The sequence below is a fragment of the Scomber japonicus genome, chromosome 12 (genome assembly GCF_027409825.1).
Source record: "Scomber japonicus isolate fScoJap1 chromosome 12, fScoJap1.pri, whole genome shotgun sequence".
NCBI classification, from domain to species: domain Eukaryota; kingdom Metazoa; phylum Chordata; class Actinopteri; order Scombriformes; family Scombridae; genus Scomber; species Scomber japonicus.
The window spans coordinates 27,445,842-27,472,927 of record NC_070589.1 but is presented as its reverse complement, the minus strand read 5'-3'; the positions used below and the strand labels follow the sequence as shown (position 1 = coordinate 27,472,927).

The following is a 27,086-nucleotide window of genomic DNA, read 5'->3' as shown; positions in this document are numbered from 1 at the left end:
ATGTATTCTATTGGAGGATAAAATAAAAGAGCTGGTGCAAAGTGAAATAAATGACGTTTGCACAGGTGGAAGAGTCAATGGATTCAACTTCTAAGAAATCTATCAAGAAAACAAATTTGAAGTAATATAAGACATTAGGGCGCTATTAGGTGTAAATCATGACAGCATTAAAATTACAAGGTCTAAACAGACATTCAGTTATATACAATACATACAGTATATACAATATGTGCTAATTATTATCCTTGAAGATTTGAAGCTCTTGAGACTGTTTCAGTGTTCATTCATCTGGATAGTAAAACTATGAGGCTGATGGGTTTCATTCTGTTGATTTGGATTGCATTAAAATAGTATTATTAACAGTGTTCATGTCATTTTGCCCCCCCCCCCTTCTGGTCCTAAATCACAGAATACATCACGAGTGAAGGTTGAGTGTACTTGGAGAAAGGTACCAATCTCTCTCTGAGATCTCACTGAGGTTAAGAGATCTGAGTCTGAGGGCCTTCCTGAAGAAAAGAGCAAAGCAAAGCTGCCAAAACCAAGCTTTAAAAAATCTTTTACAGGCAGCTCTGTAACTGTTCTTCTTTGTTTTCCAGTTGTAATATTTGTGTTTATGTGTAACTCTTTGGATTTGACTTTTTGTAAATTTATTTGGATTCCCAGTCGGAGTTCAGATTTGATGAGTGGCAGGTTGGCCTGTTACAGAGATCTTTCTCTAAACAGCCACTGTGTTAGTCAGCAGCTAAGCATCCTGTCCAGTAATCATTTGGTATCAATCAATCAGTCTATCAATTTTTATTTGTATAGCGCCAAATCACAACAAAAGTTATCTGGAGGCACTTTTCACATAAAGCAGGTCTAGATCATATTCTTCCTCTGAAATCATCAAAAATCCTTCATTTATCTCTCGAGGATCAATTGTTCAAGAGGTTCGGATATGTTTGTAGTCTTGCATGAGTCAATAGCCAAAGATGGATTTTTTGGTAGCAAGAGTCACCTTGAATATCTTTAATGCTGGTTTGGCCATCATTGGTTCCACTGTTATCAAAGAAATCAGCTTTCCTTTGCCTGATTTTGGCAAGTATAATCCTGCAATAAGCCTCTCTGTGGCTGTCCTCCTTTCCTCCAGAGTTGTCTGCCAGCTTCAAGTCGGAAACATCTGTCAGCTACACCTTCAAGGAGCCGTACGAGTTAAGCAGGAACAGCAGCGCTCTGCCGTCCTCCATCTACTCTGACATGACCCTGAGAGGAGAGAACATCTCCCTGAGCTTCAGGACCAACCAGAGTCCCGCTCTGCTGCTTTACGTCAGCTCCTACTACAGAGAATACCTGGCTCTGCTCATCAACAAGCACGGTGAGGAGGAGGAGGAGGAGGAGGAGGCAGTCAACACTTTCTCCTTTATTTGAAGTTTTGAAGTTTGAAGTTTGTTTGTTTGGCGGGGTTCAAGCTTGAGGTGACGTGTCTAATGTCCATTAAAATCCTCTCATCCAACTTGACTTCTCTTTCCTACGGCTTTTTTATTTATTTAAATTATCGTTTAATAAGATTACACATGCTTGATATTGTGTATTGCTTTTCGTCCTTTTCTTTACTGCTCTCCTTTAGGTCATTCTGACCACTCATAGGTTGACTGTCCTCTATTATTCATGAAAAGCTTCTTATAAACCTTTCTTCCTTCTTTCTGCTCTTTCCCTTCAAGCCTTCACTCGTTTTCCAACTCTAACGCCCCTCATCTTGACCTGATAATTACATGTCTTTTCTTCTCCTTTTCCTTCCAAGTTGTATTTTTTCCCACCTCTTCAAACCAGAGATGATCTTATCAAGACATTTTCCTGTTGGCTACTCTTTGTCCTCCTCCCTCAACTTTTTCCAATTACTTGCCTAGCCTTTTTGTCTCATCCCAGTCTCTCATCTTACCTCTTCCCCTCATTCTCGCCCCTGTCATCCTCTCCCAGTATCAACCTCTCCTTCTTTCCTGTTCCCTCCCTCGCTCCCACCTTACCCTTTGCTCTCCAGCTTTACCAGATCTATCAGGACCTGTCAGATCATTCGTTTCTCTGAATTCACCCCGTCAGCTTCCACTGCTTTTTAATCTGTCCAGCTGGGGCGGCTATTATGTTTTATCTCAGGCTGAAAAAAAAAAACAGTTCACCGGTCTCATCACTGAGACCTGATGAGTGATGATGAGGGAATAAGAGTTTGGGGGGCTGCTTATGGGTTGCAGGTCAGTGCGCTACTAAAAACATGCTGATTTGTTTTTACAGTTAAAATTTTTGTACCACATAATTTTATTGGTAAGTATGTTAATTATGTTGGACAGCAGGGCATTAAGGTTTCTTGCTCACTGTGGAGTCATCAGGTAAACATATTTTCACTTAAGAGTCCAATTAAATGTCTCAGAGATTCCTCTCGTTCGGCTCATATTTACATTTTATATTTGATTTATATTTTACATATAAAATGTTTGCCCTGAGGTCCATACATTTATTATCAAAAAAGGCTAGACCAAATAATAATTCCCTATTTGTATATATACATGTTTGTTTGAAAAGCAATAGTGAATCGTAATAATGTAATATATTTTTATTGGATTAAAACTATAATAAATGTTATTAGATGTGCATTTGAAGGATGATGTTCTTTTTCTTATCAACACTTGGCTTTCATTAAATCTGCACTTAAAGCTCTTAATATTAAGAAAGTAATTAGATTTTGGGTTGTGTTATTGATTGGGAATTAGCTCTAATCCTCTTAATATGGAAAGCTTTATTAATTCAGATACTTATCATTAAGATGCATCACTGAAGTGAAAAATACATCTTTAAAAAAAGAGAAGTGAGGATTAGAAGAAGGAGCCTGTATGTTTTTTTTTATCAAGAAAAAAGTTTCAACTGGAAAAACTTTGTGTGTTTGTGTGTGGGTGAAGATAAGCTGGAGGTGCGATACAAGCTGGACAGCAGCAGAGAGGCTGAAGTGTTGAGGAGCAGAGTGAGGAGTCTGGCCAACGGACAGCTACACACTGTTACCATCAGGAGACTGACGGACTCTGTGTCTCTGCAGGTAACACACATACAACGTACACTGTAGTCGCTGTTTCTCAGGCAATCAGAAAAACTGTTATTCCATATATAGTATGTGTTTTTTGTGTATGTTTTATTTTTTTGGACTGCCTATGCCTTACTTGTTAAAGCTTTTCAGTGTCTTAATAAGCCACTTTCACATTTAATCTGCTGAAAGTGCAAAGTTTCTCTCTGCTCACCTTAAATCTGAAAGTACCTACGATCTTGATATGGAAGTCAACTAAGGTCCAATATGCAACTTACACAAGTCTGATGTGGAAACTTGAAGCCTCCACTGCACTTAAACTGGGAGTGGACTTAAAGTATTTTTTATGCATTTACATTTTTTCCCAGAATCTATACAGTACATATGTGCAGCTGTTTACACCATGAACTACAGAGAGTTGGATGAATTCACTGTACCATGTTTTGGGAGATTTGCCTGAAAAGTATGACAATATATAGACAACAAAATATGTGAGAGAGCACAAAATTAATTCTGAGCACTATTCAGTCTGTGAATTAACATTTTAGTGCAGGAAAAGGTTTGCAAGAGCAGGATTATGTGCAGATTTGTGTGCAAGCTTGGACACAATTGTAGATGTAATGTAGGATGACTTAAGCCTGCAAAAGGAATCATGCAACCTCTCCAACACACTTTTACACTAAAAGGCACATTGACCCATTCACATACACATTCATATGCTGACGGATCATGGATTTCTATGGAGGAAAGTCATTTCTGGGCCAAATTGCATCACATGATATTGTAATTACAAAGTCTAACCGCTATATTAATTTGGCTCAATCCTTGGGGCTTGGTGCAAACCTGCTCATCAGGGAGAGATAATCATTCACACATTCTTGGCGCAGCCGCTGGCAGCAATTTAGGATTCAGTATCTTGCCCATTGGCTGGGAATCGAACCGCTGTATTGCTACCCTCTCATTGTGTGGAAACAGGGAAAGTAGTTCTTACAGTTATGGGGACCTACCATTTAAAATGAGTTGTATTCTCATTGTTGAGATAATGAGTCGCCTGTTGTCACCTACTGGGACTCATGGTGGATCTTGTGAGCATTTGTGTATAATTTTAATCAATAAAGAGGAACAAACAGAGTCTGATCTCAACAAGACTGTGTTGTTTCTCTCAACAATAATAAAACCCCAGTGATTAAAGAAGAGCTACGGCAGGGCAGTGGGGACAAATTACACATTAGAAGAGGGCTTTAGATGAAATATGAAGCATCTTAATCGTATCTGGCTGGATCTACTGAATCTCTTATCTTGTTAACAACAACCTCAGATAATATATGAGGTGAAATTCATCTAACCAGGACCCAGCAGCCTGAATGTCTGTATAATTATCAACACCTTGAGATGAAATACAAGGTGACCTCGTCTTGCATGGGTGCACCCTACTGATTCACTGTGTTGTGAGGCTTCAGTGAAATATGAGGTGAATCTCCTCTTGTCTGTTTCCATCATCTTGAATCATTATATTGTTAGCAAACTGCTCCGAGGACATCAGGTGAACCTCAACAAAAGTTTCACTGTGCCGTTTCCTGATGGCCAGCAGCCTCACTGTCTCAAAGCCACATATTATTGTCCTCAAACTAGTCACAGAAATGGACAGTATCATGTCATCTCCCCTGAGCAGATGTCCCATTGAAAAATGACTCACTGAGGCCAAAATCACTCCAGGCTACCAATACACTGTGTCCTCTGTACTGTTATCAGAGAGGCCAGAGTCCACTGTTTTCCTCTGAGGGTTTCTTGTTTATCTCACAGCATGCTCTAGTTAGTCCACTCTGTTCAGACTCTGGAGGAGCAACACTCCTAATATAAAATGAATCATATCAATTTGAGGCAAAGAAATCTTCGGACCTGGAGCTTATCCTTCAATATCAGCAGAACACGCCCGCAACCATTTATCATTCACTGCTGTGCTCTATCGCATTTATTTATCAACACAGTTTACTATCAGCAGCATCTACAGTTTCTCATTATTTTAGCTTTCAACCATTTATTTTGATTTTGGGAATATGGTTAATTGCTGATTGCTATCATATTTGCATCAATAAAGAGCAGTGGCATCTAATGTTACATTGATCCCAGATGATGTGGCCCTGTGTCAAAATCCAGTCAGTTTTAAAGCCATTATTATTTCAGATTTATGCATTTGTGGTACATGTGAATAAGATAAAGTTGTGTTTTATCAAGTTGCCACAACTTAACTAACTAAATCTTGGCGCTATGCCAGCATCAGGTGCTAGGTGGGCTGCAGTTTGCACCGGTGCACCTATAACCACCTGCAACAGATTTTCAGATGGTGTTAAATTGTTCTTTAAGGAATTTAAATCACCTTGCTTCAGTCACACATATTTCATTTATGTAAAGCAGTCTGTGTTTTTATATTACAAACATTCACTGCATCTGTAAGGACATAAGCTGTGCCTAGCAACCAACATGCAACAGCTGTACAGTGTTTTTAATGTTTGAATATCAGACTAATTTCCAACTCAAGTTCTACTACTGTATACTCCAAACCTTCTGGTTTTCCCTCTTGTCTTTGCTCTTGAAGTGGAGTCATATACCTTCAGGTTAAGTGTAATATTTTCAACTTGAATGAAGAGGGATCTGATAATGATTGTGCAGACATGTATTTGCCTCAGTTTGGACCACCTTGACAGTAACCCACATTTATTCAAGTCCACTGGTTCCACTTTAAGTTCCCCCTTGACACATCTGGTGTTGTATGAGATGAGGAGAAGCAGATCGCCTATTAATCCCAGCTTTCCCTGTCTACATGTTGAAGCCTCTATAAGTGAGATGATGAACTTGATAGCCAGGTCAGCATTTTTTATAGAAAATGAGAGACTAGAAATCAGGGTCTATTGTTTAATACTCATCACTCCAAAACCATATATTTGTCAAATTTTAAGAGTTGGGCCCCCAACTGAGTGTTATTTTAAAAGGTTTTCAAGTCAAATGGGACTAAAACTTATGGCTGTTATCCAAACATAGAGTATCTCCTCAAGCGTTGGTGTTAGATAGCCTTTAAATGCTGAATTTTAGTTGAAAACTTCACTTTCGGCCTTTGACTAGTTTTCCTCTCCACAGCCACATGGTAAGGCGCTCTCTGTAGAGCAGGCCTCATTAAAATAATCTCCAGTGGAGAATTTCACCCCAGATGACTGAATGTTTTTCACTGAAAGTATGGACCCTGTCGCTCATTTTTCCCTCTGAGCTGGTGAGATGAAACATAAAGGGAAAAGCTGAAAAGTGTGGCAGAAATTCAATTATAGACGGATGCTGTACTAAATTCAGATATCCACAGTTTTTAACTTCTGCCCTGATAAAACAGTGACTGGCACAAAAGTAAAACTAAGTCATTTTAAAGTTAAAAACTGTTTTTAGTTCATTATTCTAGTGAGGCAACAAGAATACTTTTCCCACAATTAGTAAGAGAAATGTATTGGTTCTTTCAGATCGACCAAAATGCCAGAGAAGACTTCAACCTGACATCTGATGGAGAATTCAACGCCATCAAGTCTCTGGTGTTGGGCAAAGTGCACGGTAAGTGAGGAGGCATTAAAAGCAGAGACGAGGCCTCTTGAGTTAAAGAGCACTCAGACACACACTCATTTGAATAACAGCTTTGAAATGTTTGGCCTCATCTGACACTCAAACTGCACTTTCCTCTGAAAAAAATCTGAAGAAATAAATGTAGCCAAAGCTGTTAGTCTTGAAATGAAAATATTGTTTCATTTTAACATACAGAGTGCTTAGTAGCTGCGAGCTGAGGTGAAAACAGTAAAGTACTTAGCCCAATGTGAAGTTGGAACCACACAGTTCATACTAGCATCATGTTTCATGAGTCAGGCTCGCATGTACATGTTTATCAAAATTGGAGCTTTCAGATATGTCAGATTTCTTTCACACACACACACTCCATTTAAGTAAAAAGAGAAATACATTTTTGACTGCAGGATGATGTTAAAGTTATGACTATCATGTTCCTGACCACACATTTTTTGGACTGCCTATGCCTTACTTGTTAAAGCTTTTCAGTGTCTTAATAAGCAACTTTCACATTTAATCTGCTGAAAGTGGAAAGTTTCTCTCTGCTCACCTTAAATCTGAAAGTACCTACGATCTTGATATGGAAGTCAACTAAGGTCCAATATGCAACTTACACAAGTCTAATGTGGAAACATGAAGCCTCCACTGCACTTAAACTGGGAGTGGACTTCACAGTGAAGACATTATTTGCCCAGCAATTAAAGCATTTTTATGCATTTACATTTTTTCCCAGAATCTATATAGTACATATGTGCAGATTTTTTTTTTAATGGGGGTGAAAAAATAGATGCAATTAAATCATTTTTAACAAGGTAATTAAACTTCTTGTGAAAAAAGGATGGACACAAATTATTATTCATTGCTTAGTATGTCTCAAAATATGTCTGGAGGGGACCTTTAAACTAAAACTTTGCATAATCTAATGAGAAATGACTAAAAAGAGGAGTAAACATAGAAAGTTTAAAATATAGTAATTCTACAACAGATATATTATTTAAAATCCAGGACAGGATTGCAATATTCAACCCAATATCTGCATCACAATAAATTGTTGATAATTTCCCTTTTTAATATGCATGTATTCTCAACCTCTCTCAACACGTCAATGTAGTGCACTCTCACTCTCAATCCTTATTAATTAAAATATGACCATTTAAAAGTTTCTGGACTAAATTGCCAGCATAACATCTTCTGTCTAGCCTAGATTCAGGAAATCTGACTGTTTGGTCAAAGTGGACATGAGTTGATTTAATGGATGTTTTATTGCAAATTGTCACCAACTGTGCTGTAGTGCCACCATGCTTTATCCAGTTAGCTGTGAAGTCTTGCACAGGGACCTGTAACAAAGTTGTGGTGACACAGTAATTGGCTCAGTCATGACTTATTCAGAAACAGACTGAAATATAAGCTGTTAATAACATGAGGGGCTGAGGGCCTGTATGCTGCAGGCGGCACTGCAACAGCAAGGTCTAGTTTAAATGAAAACACCTTATTAGTGGCATACACTTGAATCAGCTTTTTTTAAATAGCTCTCATCAGTAGCATCCATCACAATTTCATGTAATACCATGTAATTTAATATACCCAGGCAAAGTGTTTCTGCTACTCTGTAGTGTTTTTAATCAGGTGGCATTTTAAGACAAGCAAGCAGAAGTGTTGTTGTCATGTGCTTCTGCAAATTCTGTATATTCAGATAGAAACTATTTTCATGGATATGATGCAGTTTGTTTATGTCTGTGGAAAGTAACCAACCTTACAGAATTTTAATTGGACTCCACACAAGCAAGCATGAATGTGTGTCATGATTGTTTTTGTGTTTTGTTTTTTATATTAGTTTTTCTTTTGATTAAATTGAAAAGAGACAATGAAGGAACGAACAACGGAGGGAGGGAGGGAGGGAGAAAGGAAAAGAGGAAGGAAGGAAAGAAGGACAGGAAAGATGGAAGGGGGAAGGAAAGAAAGAGAGAAGTAGGGAGGAAAGAAGGAAGGGAGAAAGGAAGGAGGGAGGGAGGAAGGAAGGACAGAAGGAAAAAAGAAAAGGGGATGGAGGGAGGAAAGAAGGAAGGGAGGAAAGAGAGAAGGAGGGAGGGAGGAAGGACACACGGAAGGAAGGAAGGGAGGAAAGAAGGAGCAGTCAAAACAGACGGGGTCAATTTGACCCGGGAGGACGACACGAAGGTTAAAGGAACGAATCTAAATCTAAATTCACATGAACATTATATATCTTATAGTGTAAATAATAGAATTTCTCCAAGATCATTTGTTTTTTAGGACCTAAAGCTCCAGCATGTTGTCACTGAGCTTAGTGTAGCGAAGTGTGTTTTAACCCCATCATGTCAGCATGTGACCGGTCCTCCCCTCTGTCAAACTAGAAGAGGCAGAGATTCAGATCAGGATCAGAAAAACAGCAGGAAAGTGGATTTCCTGTCATTCCCTGCCGACCCTGTCATCCATCAGCCTAACTAATGGACCCGGAAGGAATACAGAGAGACAGAGAGGGAGGGGAGCGAGGTGATGGAGTGACGTGTTTTTAGCCGAGCAGAGCTTTCAGGCTGCAGTTATGTTTCCTGATGCCTGCGCGTTGTTTCGGCTGCTCTCTCATCATCTTGCGGATGCATCCTGGTTAAAACCACAGTTACCTCTCAGTCATCTGAGCAGACACTGATGTAGCTGGTTACAGCGGTAATGTCGGCTTTCACAGCTGCTGTTTACACTGCTGTGAAGGAGTGGAGGTGAATGATGAAGGGATCTCAGTCATTAAAATGAGCAGATATGGGATGAGGGTGAACATCTGTCTTGTGGAGTGATGGACGCAGACTGGGAGCTGAATCACTGACAGTCTGCCTGCTGTAATGAGCGTGTGTGCATCTGTATGTTTGGCATTCTTTCAAATTCGAAAATAAATGAGCATCATGGATACAAGAGGTGTGGACTCAGGTCGGACTCAAGTAAAACAAATTATGATTTTAGACTCAACAAAATCAAATAAAGACTTACAAGTTGACTTGGACTTTAACACCAAGGACTTCACTTGAACTTGAACCTTTTGACTTGAAAATACCTAATACCTTCCTGTAAGCCCAAAGATTTAAAAGTATTTAAAAAGTGACTCAATTAAATTCCCTTCATTTCCTGAGTCAGCTGACACTTCATTCCTCAGATCTACTTTGTTTGAACCAATCTGACAAATCCAGTCAAGTTGAAGTTACTCAGTAGCAGTTGGAAAAAAATGATGAAATAACCAAAGATGATTTAATTAACATACAAAAGTATACAGTGGTCAGAAAAAGCATGTGGTTTGACAAGTAGAGACAGAGGTGCAACGACTTCATTCAGCATTTAAAGTTGCACAAAGAACAGTAAGTCGATGCTAATATTAACATAGCAAGCTCATCCTTAGCTAACGTAACTTTGCTAACTAGCGAGTTAAATCAATTAGGTTGAAAACTTACTGCTACATTGCATACACTGCAGAGCAACCTCCCCCACCTAGTTTTTCTATACCAGAGCCTCAGTTTCAGCCATTTTACATTAATGATGGTGCTTTTGAGCCTGCGCCATAGACACATTCAGTGCAATTAAGATTGATACATGGCTGGCTAAGCAGTTGGTAGTAATAATCCTGTCTTAGATAATCAATATCAAAATCACAACCACAAATGTCTAATTATAGCTCACTATCTGTCATTGATGAATGGCCAGCAGTAGCCTAACATTACTGCTGCTCCTGTTAAAGAAAATATATATATTAATGTTATTGTAACCACACAGAGGGAGAGTTGATAACTAAAAGCTGGTAATGAAATCAATAATATAAGCACTGAAGAGTAGCCTCGTCTTAATGTAGGGCCATAAGGCTTTTTCCAACATCCGTTCAATATCCGTACATCTTACAGATTTGAAGAAAACCAAATGGACAAAAGCATCACAAATGAACCATAACAGCCCTCAATCTCACAGTTCATGGACACCTGTGTAGGGCAGTACCGCACAAGTCACCCACAGTAGAAAACTATCAACAATGAAATACTGTCCGACTCGGTTATTGATTGCAACTTGCCCCCCGTCTATTGTGGAAAACAAGAATTTTCAGCACTTTCTGACAGTAGTTGACAGTAAGTACAAGCCTAGTGTTGTGACATCTAAAGCAGAGCAACTTGCTGCAGAGAAACGTTCAAAATTGAAAACTCAGTTGAGCAACACAGACCATGTTTCAGTCACTACTGACATTTGATCTGATTGAAAGATAAGAGGGTTCCTTGGTGTCATGGTGCACTGTACAGAGAAAGATGTGGATAGGATACCTGCTTGAAAAGGCTCACACACAGCCAAAAGGAATCTGTGAGAAATTTGAGATCATGTGTGATGAGTACAGCATTAAAGATAAAGTGGATTATATTATTAGTGACAATGCCACTAACATGCAGAAAGCTTTCATGGTGTGCAAGAAGAAGCACATGACAAGGATCATCTTGATGACCCAGAGCTGTGGCTTGACCCAAGAGTAGATGATCTTCATAGTATGCAATACTTTTTTTAAAATCTTGTCAACCATGTGTTTGTGTGTTTTCCAGTCTCAAATATTGTTGCAGGGAATGTGATATTTAGAACCAGATGCTATAGATCATGAGGATCAGCTCGTGGTAAATCCATGTGAATGTTGAATGGTACATTGTTCCTGTTAAACACATAGTTGTAATTTTTGGCTTGTGCTGAATGTATTGTTTTAGTGTCCATAGCAACAGTAGCTAAACAGCTGAATAATAACCACAGTGCACATATTGAGAGATTCATAGATTTGAGGCTTCATAGATTTATACACCAATTCAATGCAATGTTTACTACACACTCATCATATAGCATGTGATTGTAAATGCATCTTTACTTATTGTGTCTATCATGAAACTGACACATAAACATAGCACCTTAGATGGTAGCATATACCTACATGCTCCTGTGCTGCTGGAAGAAGGTTGTGCAACCATCTGATTGCATTACTTTACCAGACACCTCATTTTAGTACACTGGGTACCAGAAATGTTCCAGTTGTTCTTGCTTACAAAAGCAAACAGCAAGCCTGGCATGGGCCCCACACCAACAACATTGATTTGAATCAATTTAACAGTTGCAAAACAAATAATTGAATGCAAAATGCATAATGAATATATGAATGTTTTGTCAGGGCATTCCTCCAGAGCCAGTGGATGAGCTTTTACTGCAAAGCCTAAAGCCTCTGGTAGGAGCTGTGTGCAGTCTACTCTGTGCAAAGCATACAGAGGTCATTTTAATCACCAAATACTTATAAAATCACATCTTATATTGAGACATAAACTTCTTGTTTTAAGGTCCCACAAGGTTCATTTTTTAACTTTCAGTGTCCAGCTGTGCTGCTCAAGAATGTGCTCTGACTTCTAAACCACAGCACCTGAAGTGAGAAAAGCAGGCTAGCTGTCTGCTACTCTACCCAATATTTCACCTCATCTTAAAGATCTAGTACCACATCTGACTTACAGTGCCTTCCAAAGTGAGGAGAACTGGTGAATCCCGAATGTGGTACTCCTTTATCCGCCTAATTGCTTGTTCAACAAGAATACTGAGTCTGGATACGACCTGGGTCCTCTCCGTTTCCTCTGTGCTGAACTAGCTTTGGTGCTTGAAAGGTGGAATGATCAATTTGGCCCCAACATGCTCCAGTAGGTTTGCAATGAAGCCCTTGTCTGCCATGATCTTATTCCCTGGGTCCGGTAACTCCAAGACTCCTGTCTCCCTTATCAACTACTTGTCAGAGCCAGTGAATAATGTAGAAGCAAAAGTGATTGCACCACAGCGTGTGGCTGCAATTAAAGCCTTGAAGGTGTTGTAGCTCTATAGGAGGAGAACGTGACAGAGTGGAGGTTAATTGCCTCTCTGGGTTCTCACACCTGTATTGCTCGAATTTCACAGATGTTTGTCTCACCTGCTCCCACGTCATTCAGACGGATCCCAATACAAGGCACACACAATTTGACCATGTGATTAAAACCTGACCGACTGAGGGGCAGCTGTGGCTCAGGAAGTAGAGCAGGTTGGCCATTTATCGAAAGATTGTCTTTGATTCCAGGCTCCTCCAGTCCACATGTTGAAGAGTCCTTGGGCAAGATACTGAACCCCAAATTGCTCCCAAAGGCTGTACTATCGGCATAGGAATGTGTGAATGTGGCCTGTAGTATAACAGCACTTTGAATGGTCAGAAGACTAAAAAATGGCAGTCCATTTATCAAGTGCTCACTCCAAATATCTCTGGCAAAGCGCTATCCCTGAGGACGCAGACATACAAAACATGAAAAAAACTCAATAAACTGAAGCCTATGTCTGGAACTTGGCTTAATGACCTCCTTCTCTACTGGGGCAATTCCAACCCTCTTTGCTTTGGACCAGTTCACAATCCTGGATTTCTGGGGATCAACCTGATCTCCAGAAAACCAAAAAAGACATATTTGGATGAGAATCAAGTGAAATACTTCAAGTCTTCATCAAAAACACACCATCTATCTAGTAAGGGTCCAGAGAGAGAGAGTAAGGCACGATACCAGTTCCTTCAACTCTTGTATTTTTGCCAGTGCTCATCAAGTGGACCTAATTAAGTAAAAGCAAAGAGGAAAAAAACATGAATATTTTGTGGTAATAAATTACAAATATGTCCTTTTTTTCTAAACTATCCACACTGGCAGTGATTCGAATTTGCAACAGAAACAAGACTTTGCCCACAGCTCCTTCTGCTGTCAGTCGGCCTGGTGAAGGCAGTTTGTCTGACAGCTCTCCTCTCCGCTCCCCAGGATGTGCTGCTGATAGACGCATTGTCAGAGTTGCTGTGGATTTAATGGCTATAACTCCATATCGTCTTCTTTTCTAGAGTAAACTAGAGAAAGACAACGTTACCGGCTTTGTGCTTCTTGATAGATAAATATTGCCAGAACAAATATTAAGAGGTTAAAATAAAGTTATCACCAACAGGCTTAAAGTTTGTATCATGCTGAGAAAAATGTGATGAAATAATGAAATTAGAGAGCAGGAAAAAAAAGAATGGTAGTATTTGAATATACTATACTATTGTATCTCTGTCTGTGGTGTAAAACGTTGTTATAAAGTCACACTCACTCACACTCTCTCTCTCTCTCTCTCTCTCTCTCTCTCTCTTTCTCTCTCTCTCTGTCTGTCTCTCCCTCCAGATTCTGATGAGTTGGATCCAGACCTGGCCAGGTTGGCATCTCTGGGTTTTACCGGCTGTCTGTCGGTGGTCCACTTTAACTCCATCAGCCCTCTGAAAGCTGCTCTGCTCCACCCGGACACAAGCCCTGTCGTCATCACCGGACCACTGGTCCAATCCAACTGTGGCTCCTCGGCTTCAGCCAATCCCTACGCAGCTGAGAACACACACCACCTGTCAGGTAAGAAGGGAGAAGTCCATTTTGTCTCAGAAAAGTTATGCTACAAGTTTGATACAGCGTTAGGGGTTGTATCCTTAGCACCAAACCCCAAGTTCAGTTGTGTGAGTGTACACTAACCAGAGTTAAGTGTGCAGTTCAGCCAGACACAAGCAAGGAGAAAATGTCATATGTTTCAAAAGTGAGATACAGTTTGTGTTTTGACAGTTTATTTGTAGCATAGAGACTCTTCTGAATATCTGTACCTGCATATATACTCTCTAAAACACATATACATTTTTTTAAAGCACCTTAAAAATATTAGAGGTACAACACTACAGTATATACAGACACTTCTTTTCTTATCATTAACAAGTCTTGTGTGTTTTAAGTCACAGCCTTTTACAATGTCACAGCTGTTATTTGCAATGTACAATGTAATACAACAAGCAAGCAAACTACTGTGCCCAAACTCTGTATGGTGAAGAAACATGTCACCTAGTGCAATAGTGTGACTCTTTGACATATTTTTGCTAGTTTTTGAACAATAACGAGATCAACAGCACAGAAGAATAAGATATATCAGGCTTTGGATACACACACACACACAATACTTAGCAGATAAATTCATTGTTGGCTCTGCACATGAAATTTGTTGACAATAAGACAGAAATATTAAATTATGCTGTAGCCATGTCCTTTTTAAGAAGCATCTATAAAAAATCAAAGAATGTAGCGGCAGAGGCTCAGAACTGAACAAATTCGAGACAAACAGAGATGACAACCGAGCTGTGCTTAACATGTCAAACCTGAAGCCCTTATATGTAGTATGACAAGCCACGCTGCTCAACTGAGACTATATTTTTTAACCTGCCAATACTTTACTAACTATACAAAGTGAGCAATGATACACACATTTTGCAATATAATAGGCAGATATTGTTGCCTCCACCAGTACCTAATAATGATAGAAGAAGAATGTTTGTTTCTTAGGACAGATGTTAAAACTTGCTGTGGTTAATGAAACATACAGTCACACAGTGAAGCCCATGCAGCGTGAAAGTTTTTGATGACACTGCCTAATTATCAGTGAGAAAACTATATATTTTAAGTTGGTCCATACAAAGCTACTACAATATATTCCAAATGTTATAGGGTTGCATGCATCTTTCCATTTCTGTGTGGTTGAAGGATTCTCTTGCTGTTCTTAAGAGGCTCATTATTCACATACATGATGCTCCTTGTTTTTAGACTAATGACAGTGTGATCAGTGCTTTAATTAATTTGAAACACAAAAGGCAGTTTCCTCTGGGATTTCTTCCTCTTAGCTCGTTCTTATTCAGTAACTGCTGCTTTATTAGAGTCTTTAAGAGAGCTGCTGCTGTATTTCCTTGTGCTGTTCCTGCCTGCTCTGAATGCTATTTTGATCTTGTCTCTGGATTTCTCTCCTGTCTGATTTGTTTTTTTTAATATAATTTCTCCTCTTGTTTCATTTTCCTCCCAATCACTCTCTACTACTGTACTCCCCACATTTCTTGTACATGACCTCCGCTTTTTTGTTCTTACTTGTCGTCAACATATCTTTTCTTTTTGGTGCCTTTTGGGGTTTTTCATTTGGGCTTTCTCCCCCTCTTCTACCTTCCACATTTCCTCCATCACCCTTCTTTCTCTACTGTAGACCAGTCGGGTTCAGGTCAACCTTTAGTCAATGCCATCAGGACTGACTCGGCTCTGATTGGAGGTACTGAACTTCTTCAACTTATTTCACTTCACTGGAACATTTCAGAAATAACAATGATCTTTGGGTTTTTCAAGTTAATCATTTATAATCTTAATATAATTACTGTAAGCTTTGTTAGAAAAAAAATGTGCCAAAGACAAAGTTTAAAGGTTACACAGCAACTGGAGTTTAGGGGAACAAAGTTGTGGGAAGTTGAGTTTCAAGAGTAAAGTGATGTGCCAGTCAAGAGTCCATTTAAAACTCATTTAAAACTTTGTTGCGCCGCCAGCACAGATTGATTTAAAGTGAAGACTGAAAAGGTTCAATCTATAATCGCGTAGATCGAAAAAGGTGAGACTCGGATAAAAGTCATTTGAAACTGTCCATTAAACTGGCCTGACTCTGTTCAGTGCATGGAGGGCAGTTCACCCAATTAAACCTATGCAGAATGGCTTTCTGATGGGAAAACTTTTTTCTCTGTTATCTTAAAATCCATGCTCACCTTATAATGTAGTGTCAAATAGATTTCAGCATTGTATTGGAGTCCCATTTAAATTCAAGCTGCTCTCATATTCCCAAATGTGCTCAACAGAGCAGAGGAGCCCAATAGATTCAAAAGATTGTTGTTTAATGTACTTGAAAGTTACATTAGTCACATAGCCAAAACATCATGAAATAAAATGGCACTATAATAGGAAAACAACTGATTTTGGAGCAGTTTCTTTAAGCCTTTAAAGCATTCATGGATATTGAAATTTGATTGAATTGAATTTGATTATCTGATATCTTCGCCTTTTTAAATCTTGAAATTCGTCTCCCTTGCAGGTGTAATAGCGGTAGTTATCTTTGTGATTGTGACCGTCCTCGCAATAACCGCCAGATTCCTCTACCAGAGAAAAGAGACATATCGAAACCAGGAAGTGAAGGAAGTCAAACAGGAGGACAGCCAAGATTTCCCTTTTAACAACCAAACTGACTCCCAGAATGCCTCCAGTGAAAATCCAAAGGAGTATTTCATTTAAGTGGAGGCGTGACAATGTGATGAACTGATTGTTTTTGGATCTGAGGGGGCAAGAAGGAGCGTCCTGCCGTGCCTCAGGGCTTTACACTGCACTCTGAGCCACTGACCTTCCTGTCAGAAATGGCTCCGCAGCATGTGGAGGGCAAAAAAAGAACAATTCACATAGTGTTGTCTTTCTGTTGCTTTACTGTAAATTTTGAATATACTGATAAAAACACACAGGCAACAGTGTTGGACTTGCAGTTTTAAAAAAAAGGTGTTGATATCCTTGTTTCAATTGTAAATATTCAAAAATGTACATGTTGAATTAATGTCTTTGTAAGAATTTCTGGCTAACGTTACTTTGTCATATTGAAATGTTGAAAATAGTGGAGGCATCAGTATTTTTCATAATATGATGAAAATGTGAAGCTACGCCCTTTTTGTGGTTGGGTTTGTTCTTGAGTGAAATGGGTATCTAGAGACCCCCTGAAAGGTCAGTCAGTGGTTTTGATCAAATGGTTTCACTCAACTTTTACAAGGTCAGTGTCTTACATTTTAATGTCAACTTTTTTCATCTTCTGTCTGTGGATTTATAGAATTTTCTTTCACCATATTGCAAAAATGTACCCAAATTCATATGAGCTTAGAAATGGATATACAACTTTTAGGGGTTGTGTGCAGCAATTAACTGTATATACACCCATCCAACAGCCATGTACAAACCAAGCAGGGTTAATAAATATTTTAAAGTTCAGCGTGAAGCTATGAAGTAGAGTATTATGAGAGAACTCCAGTAGTTATGCTAATCATCACAAAAAGTTCAATCAAATCTGCATATATATATATCAGAGGCCATAAAAGTTGACCTAAAGTGACCTCTCTTATGTAATGCAGCATATGAATCCTTTTTGATGGAATTTCTTGTTAAATTCAAGTAGTTTCTCCCTCAGGTAGAAACTCTGCCACCAGGATGCGACTTCTTCCCAAACTTTGATCTGGTAAAACTAGTTTCTTAGTAGTTTGATTCATTTGTAAGAACTTTTGTATGTGAATAATTGGGTGAAGGATTCCTTGTTTTCTGAGCCATAATCAGGGCAGTGGTGGACTGACGGGCAGTTTGTTTATTTCTTTTATCCTTTTCTTCACATGGAGGCACAGAAACTCGAACCCATCCACCAATTTTGATCTTTTCTAAATCTCTATGGTGTGTGTGGTTTCATCAAAAGCCTTTACATTCAAACTTAAAAGCTTTTTCTTCCCCGCTATATGGCGCCTGTTGGGAGATTCCTCTACCAGCTCTCTACAATGTCTATGAACAGTAAAGCTTTTAACACTGACACACTCTATAACACTGAAGCTGTCTATCATCTCCTTCACTGCATGCAGAGACAGTTAATGTGTTTTTGAAATGCTAATCTTGCTCTGGTCTGACAGGTGAGATTGTGACTCATTTGAAAGCAGAGAGATGATCAGAATGAAGAAGATAATTTGAGAGACAGTATTCAGGCAGACATGGCTGTAATGGAAACAAATCTGATATTAACACTTGAAAATGAAGCAAATCCCTCCATGTGTTAATTCAACTCATGTGTAAAGGGTGCTGCTGATAGAAGGAAGATGAGAAGCAGAGAGAGGATCAACAGCAGCTGTTTATCAAACACACACACCACTGTCTCTCAGCGGGACCCCATAGCACAGATGGGATTTTAATGAGAAAAGTTGCCAAAACTTCAAAGTGCATCCTTAAACTTTATCTCTTTGTGTTTTCTTATATATATTTTTTTTCACCTCGATCACACCAAGTGAAATGCTGACAGAGGGCATTGTTCTCCGCTGTGTCTCTGTTGGTGTTAACAAGTACTCATCCACCGCTGTGCATCAATCCTGCAGCTGCTCACTCCTCAGACACTGAAGTCTAAAGCTGATCAGGTAACAGATGCCAGTGTGTATGGGTCAGACAATTTCTGCCCTAACAAAAGGAAGTGGGTGGGTTGTAACTAACTCAGCAAATCTGAGATGACACATTATCTTTACCTTCCTCATCTCCTGACAATAGCCTGCTTGATACTGACGTGAAGAAAACATTGATTAAAAGCATGTGTGGGTACAAGAGTGTTTCACTTCTGAAATACATGAAATATATACAGTATGTTACAGCTGTTTACCTTGATGAGGCAGAGTGTAAAAGTATTGACTCAATTGACGCAATTATATTACCATTAAAATAAAATTATAAAACAAAACAAAAATATATATGACAGACAAAACTGTAAATCATAATGACAGAGTACCAATCCCTCTCAAACCATTATCATTATACAGGAGTAGGGTTGCAAAGGGGTGGAAAAATTCCGGTAAATTTCTGGAAAGTTTCTGGTAAATTTCCATGGGAAGTTAAGCTGGGGAATTTTGGAAATATTCCAAATTGGAAACTTTCCAAGGGAATTATGGGATTTTATGGGAATTTATGGCAATTGAGGGTAATTTAGTGGAAAGGTATCATATCTAAGCAAAAAAATTGTTTAGTTATAAGCAAAATAATACAATTAAAACAGATACAATTAAACATTAAACAGATTCATTTATAAGTTGAACATGATCAAGTTGAACAATCAAACAAAACAAAAACATGAACGTGGAGTTAAATATTACTCAAAAATGTGGACCGCACAAATTCACAGGCTCAAAAGTCTGGCTTCAAGTTGTGTGCTCTGGGCCCAAAAGTATGGTCCAGAATTGTAGAAATCATCTGTGCATGTGATGGAGGAATGCACACAACTATATTTAAGTTCCCTAATAAGAACATACCTTCAGTTTAGTAAATTCCCGGTTTATTCCCGTTAATTCCCATGGAAAGTTTCCAAGTTTGAAAATTCCTGGAATTTTGCAACCCTATACAGGAGAACAACTTCATAACAGCTACATATTTGGGTGTGCTTAAATGTAATCAGTGCACTTTAAATCACATTCAACTTAAAATACAAGGAATACAATTTTCACTGACAGTGGTTTGGTTTCTTTTCTGACGAGGTTTGTAGTTAAGCTGAATGGTCCTCAGTGTAACTATAATGTAATGGTACTTACAGTAGTATTGGTGATTGGTGAATAACAGTGATGTCAGTGAGTTTGAGTGACATGACATTTAAAAAAAAACATCCAGAAGATTTGAAGTATATTCTGGTTGTTTGGTTACAGACAAAATATTGTTTGATGATAATAAAACAATTGTTTTTACAGATATTGAGTATGATTTGTTTTTCTCCCACAGTATTTGAATAAACATTTAAGAAGATATATACAGATTTCTCTAAAAACCATATAAAGCCTGAACCGTCCAATAATTGCCATATAATTCGAATTATTTGTAACTAGAGTTTATATGACCTTCTGACAAGTAATTAAAAATAAATTAATTATTGCATCTATGAGTTTTGTTTTGTATCATATTGGATACACTGAATTTTGCAATTTATTTTTCATAGCATGGTTTTTTAGACACAAAAATATATTAATACAACATTACAAGGTCCTGCATAAAGCTCGTAACACCACCTTCAAACTTTGTTATGCATGATAATAATACATAATGCATTAAATAGAATAAAATGAAAATGGACAGATTTATAGATAAATGACCTTCTATCCCTGCTGTATCTAATTTGATACACACATTTACAACAGGAATTTACCATAAAATAAGCTACAAAATATTTAGTCATTCAACATTGCCTTGGTTTATCTGTCTACTACATGTATCTGATTCTATACATCACACTCATGATTTAGAGGTCTCTATAACTCATGTATTAAATATGATTCACCTGGCATTACAGGGTTAAAACCATCAAAATTATAGTTACACTAATACACTATGACTTATAACATCTTTTCAAATGATTTTCTTTGGTACAGTAATTTGCTTTTCATTAAAATGTTGAGATCAGTAGTCTGTGTGCTATAAAAAAAAATCTGACAAATATCCAACTTGCAAGTTTTCTTGGTTTATTTATTTTTTCTTAATAAAAGTCTCGCATCTGCAAATTATTAAGCTCTGTGGTTCCTCAGATGATTGAAAGTGACATACAGCAAGCATTTACCCCTCAACAGCGAGCATAATTAACTTCATTGTTGCTCCCTCTCAGCAAAGCATGAGCACATGGCTTTTCTGATGCCTGTTAACATCCTGCAGTCCACAGATGAAGAAAATGTGTAAAGCGGTGAAGCATCCAGGAGCAGAGGATGCCAAAGTGATTTGCTCTGAAGCGCCACTTAGCCTCTCTGCCTGTTTAAACATTCACACGCCGGAGGTTGTGAGCTGATTCAACTGCCTCTGATCAATGAACCCTACTCAATTCATTTAAATCTCCTTTTATTGGTTGTGATCGGAGACGAGATGTGAAGCTTGATGACTGACATCCTCTGCATCATTAGTGATATCAAAGACTCAGTGAAGAAACCTCAAACATTATGAGGATTTTCTAATCTCTCCTGCCAACTATGATAAATGTGATAAATGCACTCTCATCTTTGGCAGTGCAGTATACAATTAAAGTCTTTGATTAGGATGATAAATACCATGGGGATACAGCCCAGTCCCTTTCTCTCTGCTGTCAGCTGATGAGCTTGAGGACTGTTGTAAAGCACTGAAGTGTGGAAGCAGGAACCATACTGTTATTTTAGTTGGTTTCACCATTTGTATTCTTAAGGTGTCTTTGAAAAGTAGTTTCATCATTCATCATAAAAAGCTACAGGCTGGCATTTATTCAAATCGGTTACAACGGACTCCAATTGTGATATATAAAGTATAAAGTGTAAAAGTAGAAACTTCTCAAACTAATCCACCCACATACTCCACATCTTTTACTGTATGTCCATCAACAAAATGGGTGAATATATGCAACTCTTAACCAAGTAGCAACTACTATGGTTTGAAGTATAATCAATAATGATGTTCTAATATCGACACTCTCTAAATTTAAGTTCTCAGTAATCAGTGGCATTGGAAGTGACACACATACATTCATTTATCTAATAATATGCAATACAAATATTTATGATGCACTGTCCAGTAATATCAAGTGTACAATGGGTGTTCCACAAGGGTCAGTGTTAGGTCCCCTGTTATTCAGCATACATATTCACATTGATATCCTTCAACAGTGTCATAATTTAGAAACTGCAAACATAGCTAAGCTAGCAGCTGCTTAGCTAGAAACGGCACTGGAAAGGATCCAACGGTAGCTTGATCCATCACTTCTAAGACATGAGGTACGTTTTTTCTAAAGTCACAACAAAACCTATCACTGATATTCTCATCAAGGTGAAAGGATTGACAAATGGCGCTTTTCCACTACACAGTTCCAGCATGACTCGACTCGACTCGCCTCGACTTGACTCAGGTTTTTTTGCGTTTCCACTAGGGATAGTACCTGGTACCTGGTACTTTTTTAGAACCTGCTCTGCTGAGGTTCCAAGCGAGCTGAGCCGATACTAAATTTGACGTCAACAGACTGCCGGCCACTGATTGGTCAGAAGAGTTATCGCTGGAAGAGTCATGAGCCGTCCCACACAAGAATCAAACCCGGCATTTTTAAATACCAGCAACAGCGTTACAGCCATGCGTTTCTCTTCTCTTGCTTTGTGTGTGACAGAAAGCCACATACAGCAGCAAGTACACCATCGCCTCCATGTCCTCCATTGTTTATGTGTTTGTGTCACGTATAAAACAAAGTCACGGCAGTATCGTGGAGCCGTGCTATGACGACCCCGCCCACGTTGAGTAGGTACCTTTTTGTAATGGAAAAGGTTGTTCCTGGAACCGTGTTGAATCAAGCCGAGCCGAGTCCAGCCAAGTATTGCTGGAACTGTGTAGTGGAAAAGCGCCCTTAGTCACTTATTTGGAGTATCTTCATATGAGAAACTGTCTCTCTATTGACCAAGCCAAGGTATGTATGCATGCTATGATTCTTTCCTTTATGTCTCCTCCAGAAATTACACTCCTCTTTATAACATTGTACCATTCTTTTCGCCATTGGGCAATCAGCTTCCTCTCTAAAAACAGCCACATATCCGTGGAACACCCTGCCTGACGATGTGAGAAGATGCAGCTGCAGTCTGTTAAAAGCTGCTCAGCTCTGTACTCACAGACCTTTGACAAGCATACATTTGAGATGTGCTATTGTGTGTAGTTTAGTATTTTGTGTATAACTTTATATGTTGTTTTGACTTTGTATTGCTTGTTACCGTGCAGATTTTCTTGCTTTGATCTGTCAAGGGACTACAGATGCAAATTAGCCTGCAGCTATGATCTGGCACTGAGCATCAAATGGTGACATTTATGTTTGAACTGCATACTGTTACTGTTTCATTTAAAAAAATCATATTTAAAAAGCCTCAACTTCTCTCTAGAAATACTCAATCTTATTTTTTTTTTTTTGTGAAGACTTTTTGACAGTTTGATTGACATCCTCAACTCTGGGACCTGCACCGAGGTGGTCACAAAAGTTTCAATAAGTTTAATGTTACTTGGTTTAGATAAGCTTCTTGCACAATTACCACGATTTAGCTTAAGTGTCTAATGTTATTTCAAGTGTTCACTGACTGGTCTATGTGAGGTGTACAACATCCATCCACACGCTGCAACTCTATGCTGACCCTGGAGCTTTTTTGTTGTTTGTTTTTTAACCAAATAGTTTTAATTGGAGGTTCCACTTACTAGACTTCTTCCAAAGATTTTAGCCACAACATCGGTGTCATCAAGAGAGCTACTTGTGGAATGTTTTCATTTTCATCAAGCAGAATTAACCCTCGTGTCGTCCTCCCGGGTCAAATTATGTATGTTTTGACTGTTCCTTCTTTCTTTCCTTCTGTCTGTCCTTCCTCCCTTCCTTCTTTCCTTTCCTCCCTTTCTTCCTTTTCTTCCTTCCTTCCCTCCTTCCTTCCCTTCCTTCCTCTCTCCTTTCCTTCTTTCTTCCTCCCTTCCATCCTTTCTTCCTCCCTTCCTTCCTTCCTTCCTTCCTACCTTCCTTCCTTCCTTCCTTCCTTCCTCCTTTCCTTCCTTCTTCCTCCCTTCCATCATTCCTTCCTTCCTTCCTTTTCCTTTCCTTTCCTCCCTTCCTCTCTCCTTCCTTTTCTTCCTTCCTTCCCCCCATCCTTCCTTCCATCTTTCCTTCCTTCCTTGACTCGAGGACAACAGGAGGGTTAATGTACAGGTGAGTGATGAGGGATTTAGAGAGTTTCTATGGATATTCTTTCTATGAAAATGTGCTGCCTTTAAGTGCTAGTTTGTAATCTAGCAAATTTTCTAACAGTCACATTTTAACCTTCATAAGTTTTAAACACATGGATAGATTTACTGTTTCTAATTTCTTCTTCTTCGAGAGCAGCTCCAACTCCAATCCAATTATGTAATGCAACAGCTGTGTTGATGCTAAATGGTAATGAAGGAAAGTAACAGAAATCTGAACACCGCAGAGCTGCTGGAACGACTCTCTCCTCCCTCTGTCTCTGTTCCTTTATCTCCATCTGATCCGGATCAACGGCTCTTCTGTGCACCATCAGATGATACAGATGTTGTTTATCCAGCAGGAGGAAGTCAAGCCTCTTATCACCAGCTCTTCACGGAGGAAACAGGAGGATACCAGAGGTCTCCTGCTGACGGGCAGCTGCTCTGCAACCTGCTTTATGAGGCTTAAAATGTTTTTTAAAATGAAGGTAATTTAGAGATTAAAATTGTCTGTTATTTTATTCATTGAGTTGGAGAAAGGAATTGATTGCAGTGACACAGGAGTGATTTTAAAGAGCCAACAGTTATTGCTCTGTAATAATTCAAATGAATAATGTGCTGTATCACATATTTCCCTTAAAAAGTAATTTAAAGATTAAGATCTGCTTTTTTAATGTGTTTGAATGGAAATGAACAGAACAAATGATTATTTTCAATATTGGGATAGAGCCAGTGGTGGAATATGGCTTATAATCATCTAGAATAGGTTTCATTTACTTTAAATTAAAGTGCTAATATCATCATTTTATTAAACAGTCTTAAAGGAATTTTCCAAGTGGTACTAAATGAAACTTACAATGAGCCACCAGTGTATACATGTGAACAGAACAAATTATAATTTGATATTATCTCCTCTTTCAGCAACTTTCTATTTTCATTCTTTTTGTTCACAGCAAACTCCCCTTGGCATTACACGAACAGCGCAGGTTTGTTAGTGACAGTACAGTGACTAATTTCAAAAACCCCAGACTTCATTGAAATCACGTTTTGTTTTGTAAGTCCTGCCGAGACTCAAATTGTCATAATTTGCCTCATTTACAGTCTATTTTCTCTACAGCTATCACCAGAACCAGCTATTACCATTTCATTATAATTGCTGTGATTACACTGTTCCACAGTGTCATAATAGGTTGTGATTATTTCTGATGCACATGTGGTGACAAAGTGTGTATAAAACTGTAGAATAATCATTAAATTTAATCTGCTGCTCAGTCTAGTTAAGCTAAATAAATACACAAACAAGCAATGAATTGATCCTAGTTACAAATGTGTATACAAGGCCATAGACCTCTATTGTTGTCCAAAAATGAAAAAAAGAGCAGAAGAAAGTCACATCCTTGCACAGGGTAACATGTTGCTTTGCCACTAAGAGTTTGAGCATGTTAGTTTGTTCAGAAATGGCTCCAAAGAATAATTGTTCACATTTTCAGTCTCTAGAGAGAGGTTTCTTGTATGGCAGACTGAACATATGCTGGAATTCATTTCCTTTTACAGAACTCCATTAGTTTGTTGTTCTCCATAGCAAAACCTATTGACTTTGTAATACAACTCTAGTAAGTAAGATAGGTTCATTGTTGGTTTGCTGACATTAACGACTCTTCTCTCTAACCATTGGCAGTGTATCACTCTCACCTTTGATCCACCTATTAAGTCCCTCTCAAAGACATCCTCCTATCCAACTCTGATACTCAAACTCTGGTTCATGTCTTCATCATGTCTTGTATTGATTGTTGCAACTCCCTCTTCATTGGTCTCCCAGCAAAATCCATTCAAACTCAGCAGCCAGTATTCACACGTGTACAAAACGCTCAGCCCACGTCACCCCCATCCTCTTCCAGCTACACTGGTTACCTGTCCTGTCCCGGATAAAATTCAAAACCCTACTTCTCACCTTCAAAACCCTCCATAACCTGGCTCCCCTCAATCTTAGTGAACTCCTCACTCCCTATGCTCCCTCTCGGTCTCTCATGTCCTACAACTGCAACCTCCTCACCATCCCATGCCCCAAACTGTCCACCTTGGGAGCCCGGTCCTTCAGTGCAATGGCCCCCAAGCTCTGCAATTCTCTTCCTCAATCTTTTGTCCTTTTCTATGTTCAAATCTGACTTTTATTTTCCATGAACGTTTCTCTTCCTTCTCCTCTGCTTAGTGTTTTTTCTCTCTTGTTTTGTTTAGTTTGTTTCTGGATCTTGGGTCTGTGAAAGGCACTATGTAAATAAAACTTAATTATTTATCATCATTATTATTATTAAGAAATAATTACACCAAAATAAAAGCTCACATGCAAGTTTTGAGGTGTTGCTTTTTTTAATTGTTTGGTATTTCATGTTCGTTACCCTGAACATGCTTGCAAACAAAATAGGGTTAATAAACAGTAGAAAGCAGCAGGGAGGACAGTGACCTTGTTATTTTTATTCTGTTTTATTCAGCAGAATTTGAGATGATGGCATATCAGCCACCTTTTAGAAATGCATTGTGAGTTGTTGAGTTAGGGGAAATTTGATCTATACCTAAAAGCTTCAATATGTATTATCATATAGGACCTACAGTGTAACTGTACAAATGTATTAATAAAAGAATGGTGCTTATGACTTCCTGTTGCCAGGGTGGCACTATGACTAAACATCAAAATTCACTGCATGTCCATGCCCACCAGGTATAACAGAGGTGAAAGATTTTGATTACTTTTCATCGCGAAGGTCTAAAGATGACACTAAGCAAATCTGAGGTCAGTCAGGTTAAATCTCTAGGAGGAGTTTGTCAATGTGTGAGGTGTGGAATGGCATAAACCTGCGCCAAAATCACAAATGTGAATATAACTGTCTGACTTCTTGTTGGACTTAAGTTATGACTCCAAGAGACCTTTGTGCATCTGAGCATGATACAAATACCGAATTTGGTTCACCTACGACGTCAATCTGGAGGGAGGGGCTCAATTTTCTAAATTTTCTAGGGGGCACTGTTAAGCCATTTTGCCACCCCCATTTCTGCGACCCATATTTCAATTTTTCACCACCTCTCATCTATAAATT

At 38.7% G+C, this 27,086-nt stretch overlaps 1 protein-coding gene across 1 annotated transcript in view; it reads left to right on the top strand.

Annotated features, from left to right (window-relative positions):
- The window catches only part of LOC128369407 (contactin-associated protein-like 4), a 95,675-nt gene extending 78,887 nt beyond the window's left edge, over positions 1–16,788 (top strand). The window contains exons 18-23 of the mRNA XM_053330445.1: positions 1,130–1,354; positions 2,928–3,061; positions 6,550–6,637; positions 13,852–14,084; positions 15,730–15,787; positions 16,592–16,788. Coding sequence (XP_053186420.1) covers positions 1,130–1,354; positions 2,928–3,061; positions 6,550–6,637; positions 13,852–14,084; positions 15,730–15,787; positions 16,592–16,788 — 935 coding nt within the window. The remainder of the gene's footprint in view (positions 1–1,129; positions 1,355–2,927; positions 3,062–6,549; positions 6,638–13,851; positions 14,085–15,729; positions 15,788–16,591) is intronic.
- The last annotated feature ends 10,298 nt before the right edge of the window (positions 16,789–27,086 follow it).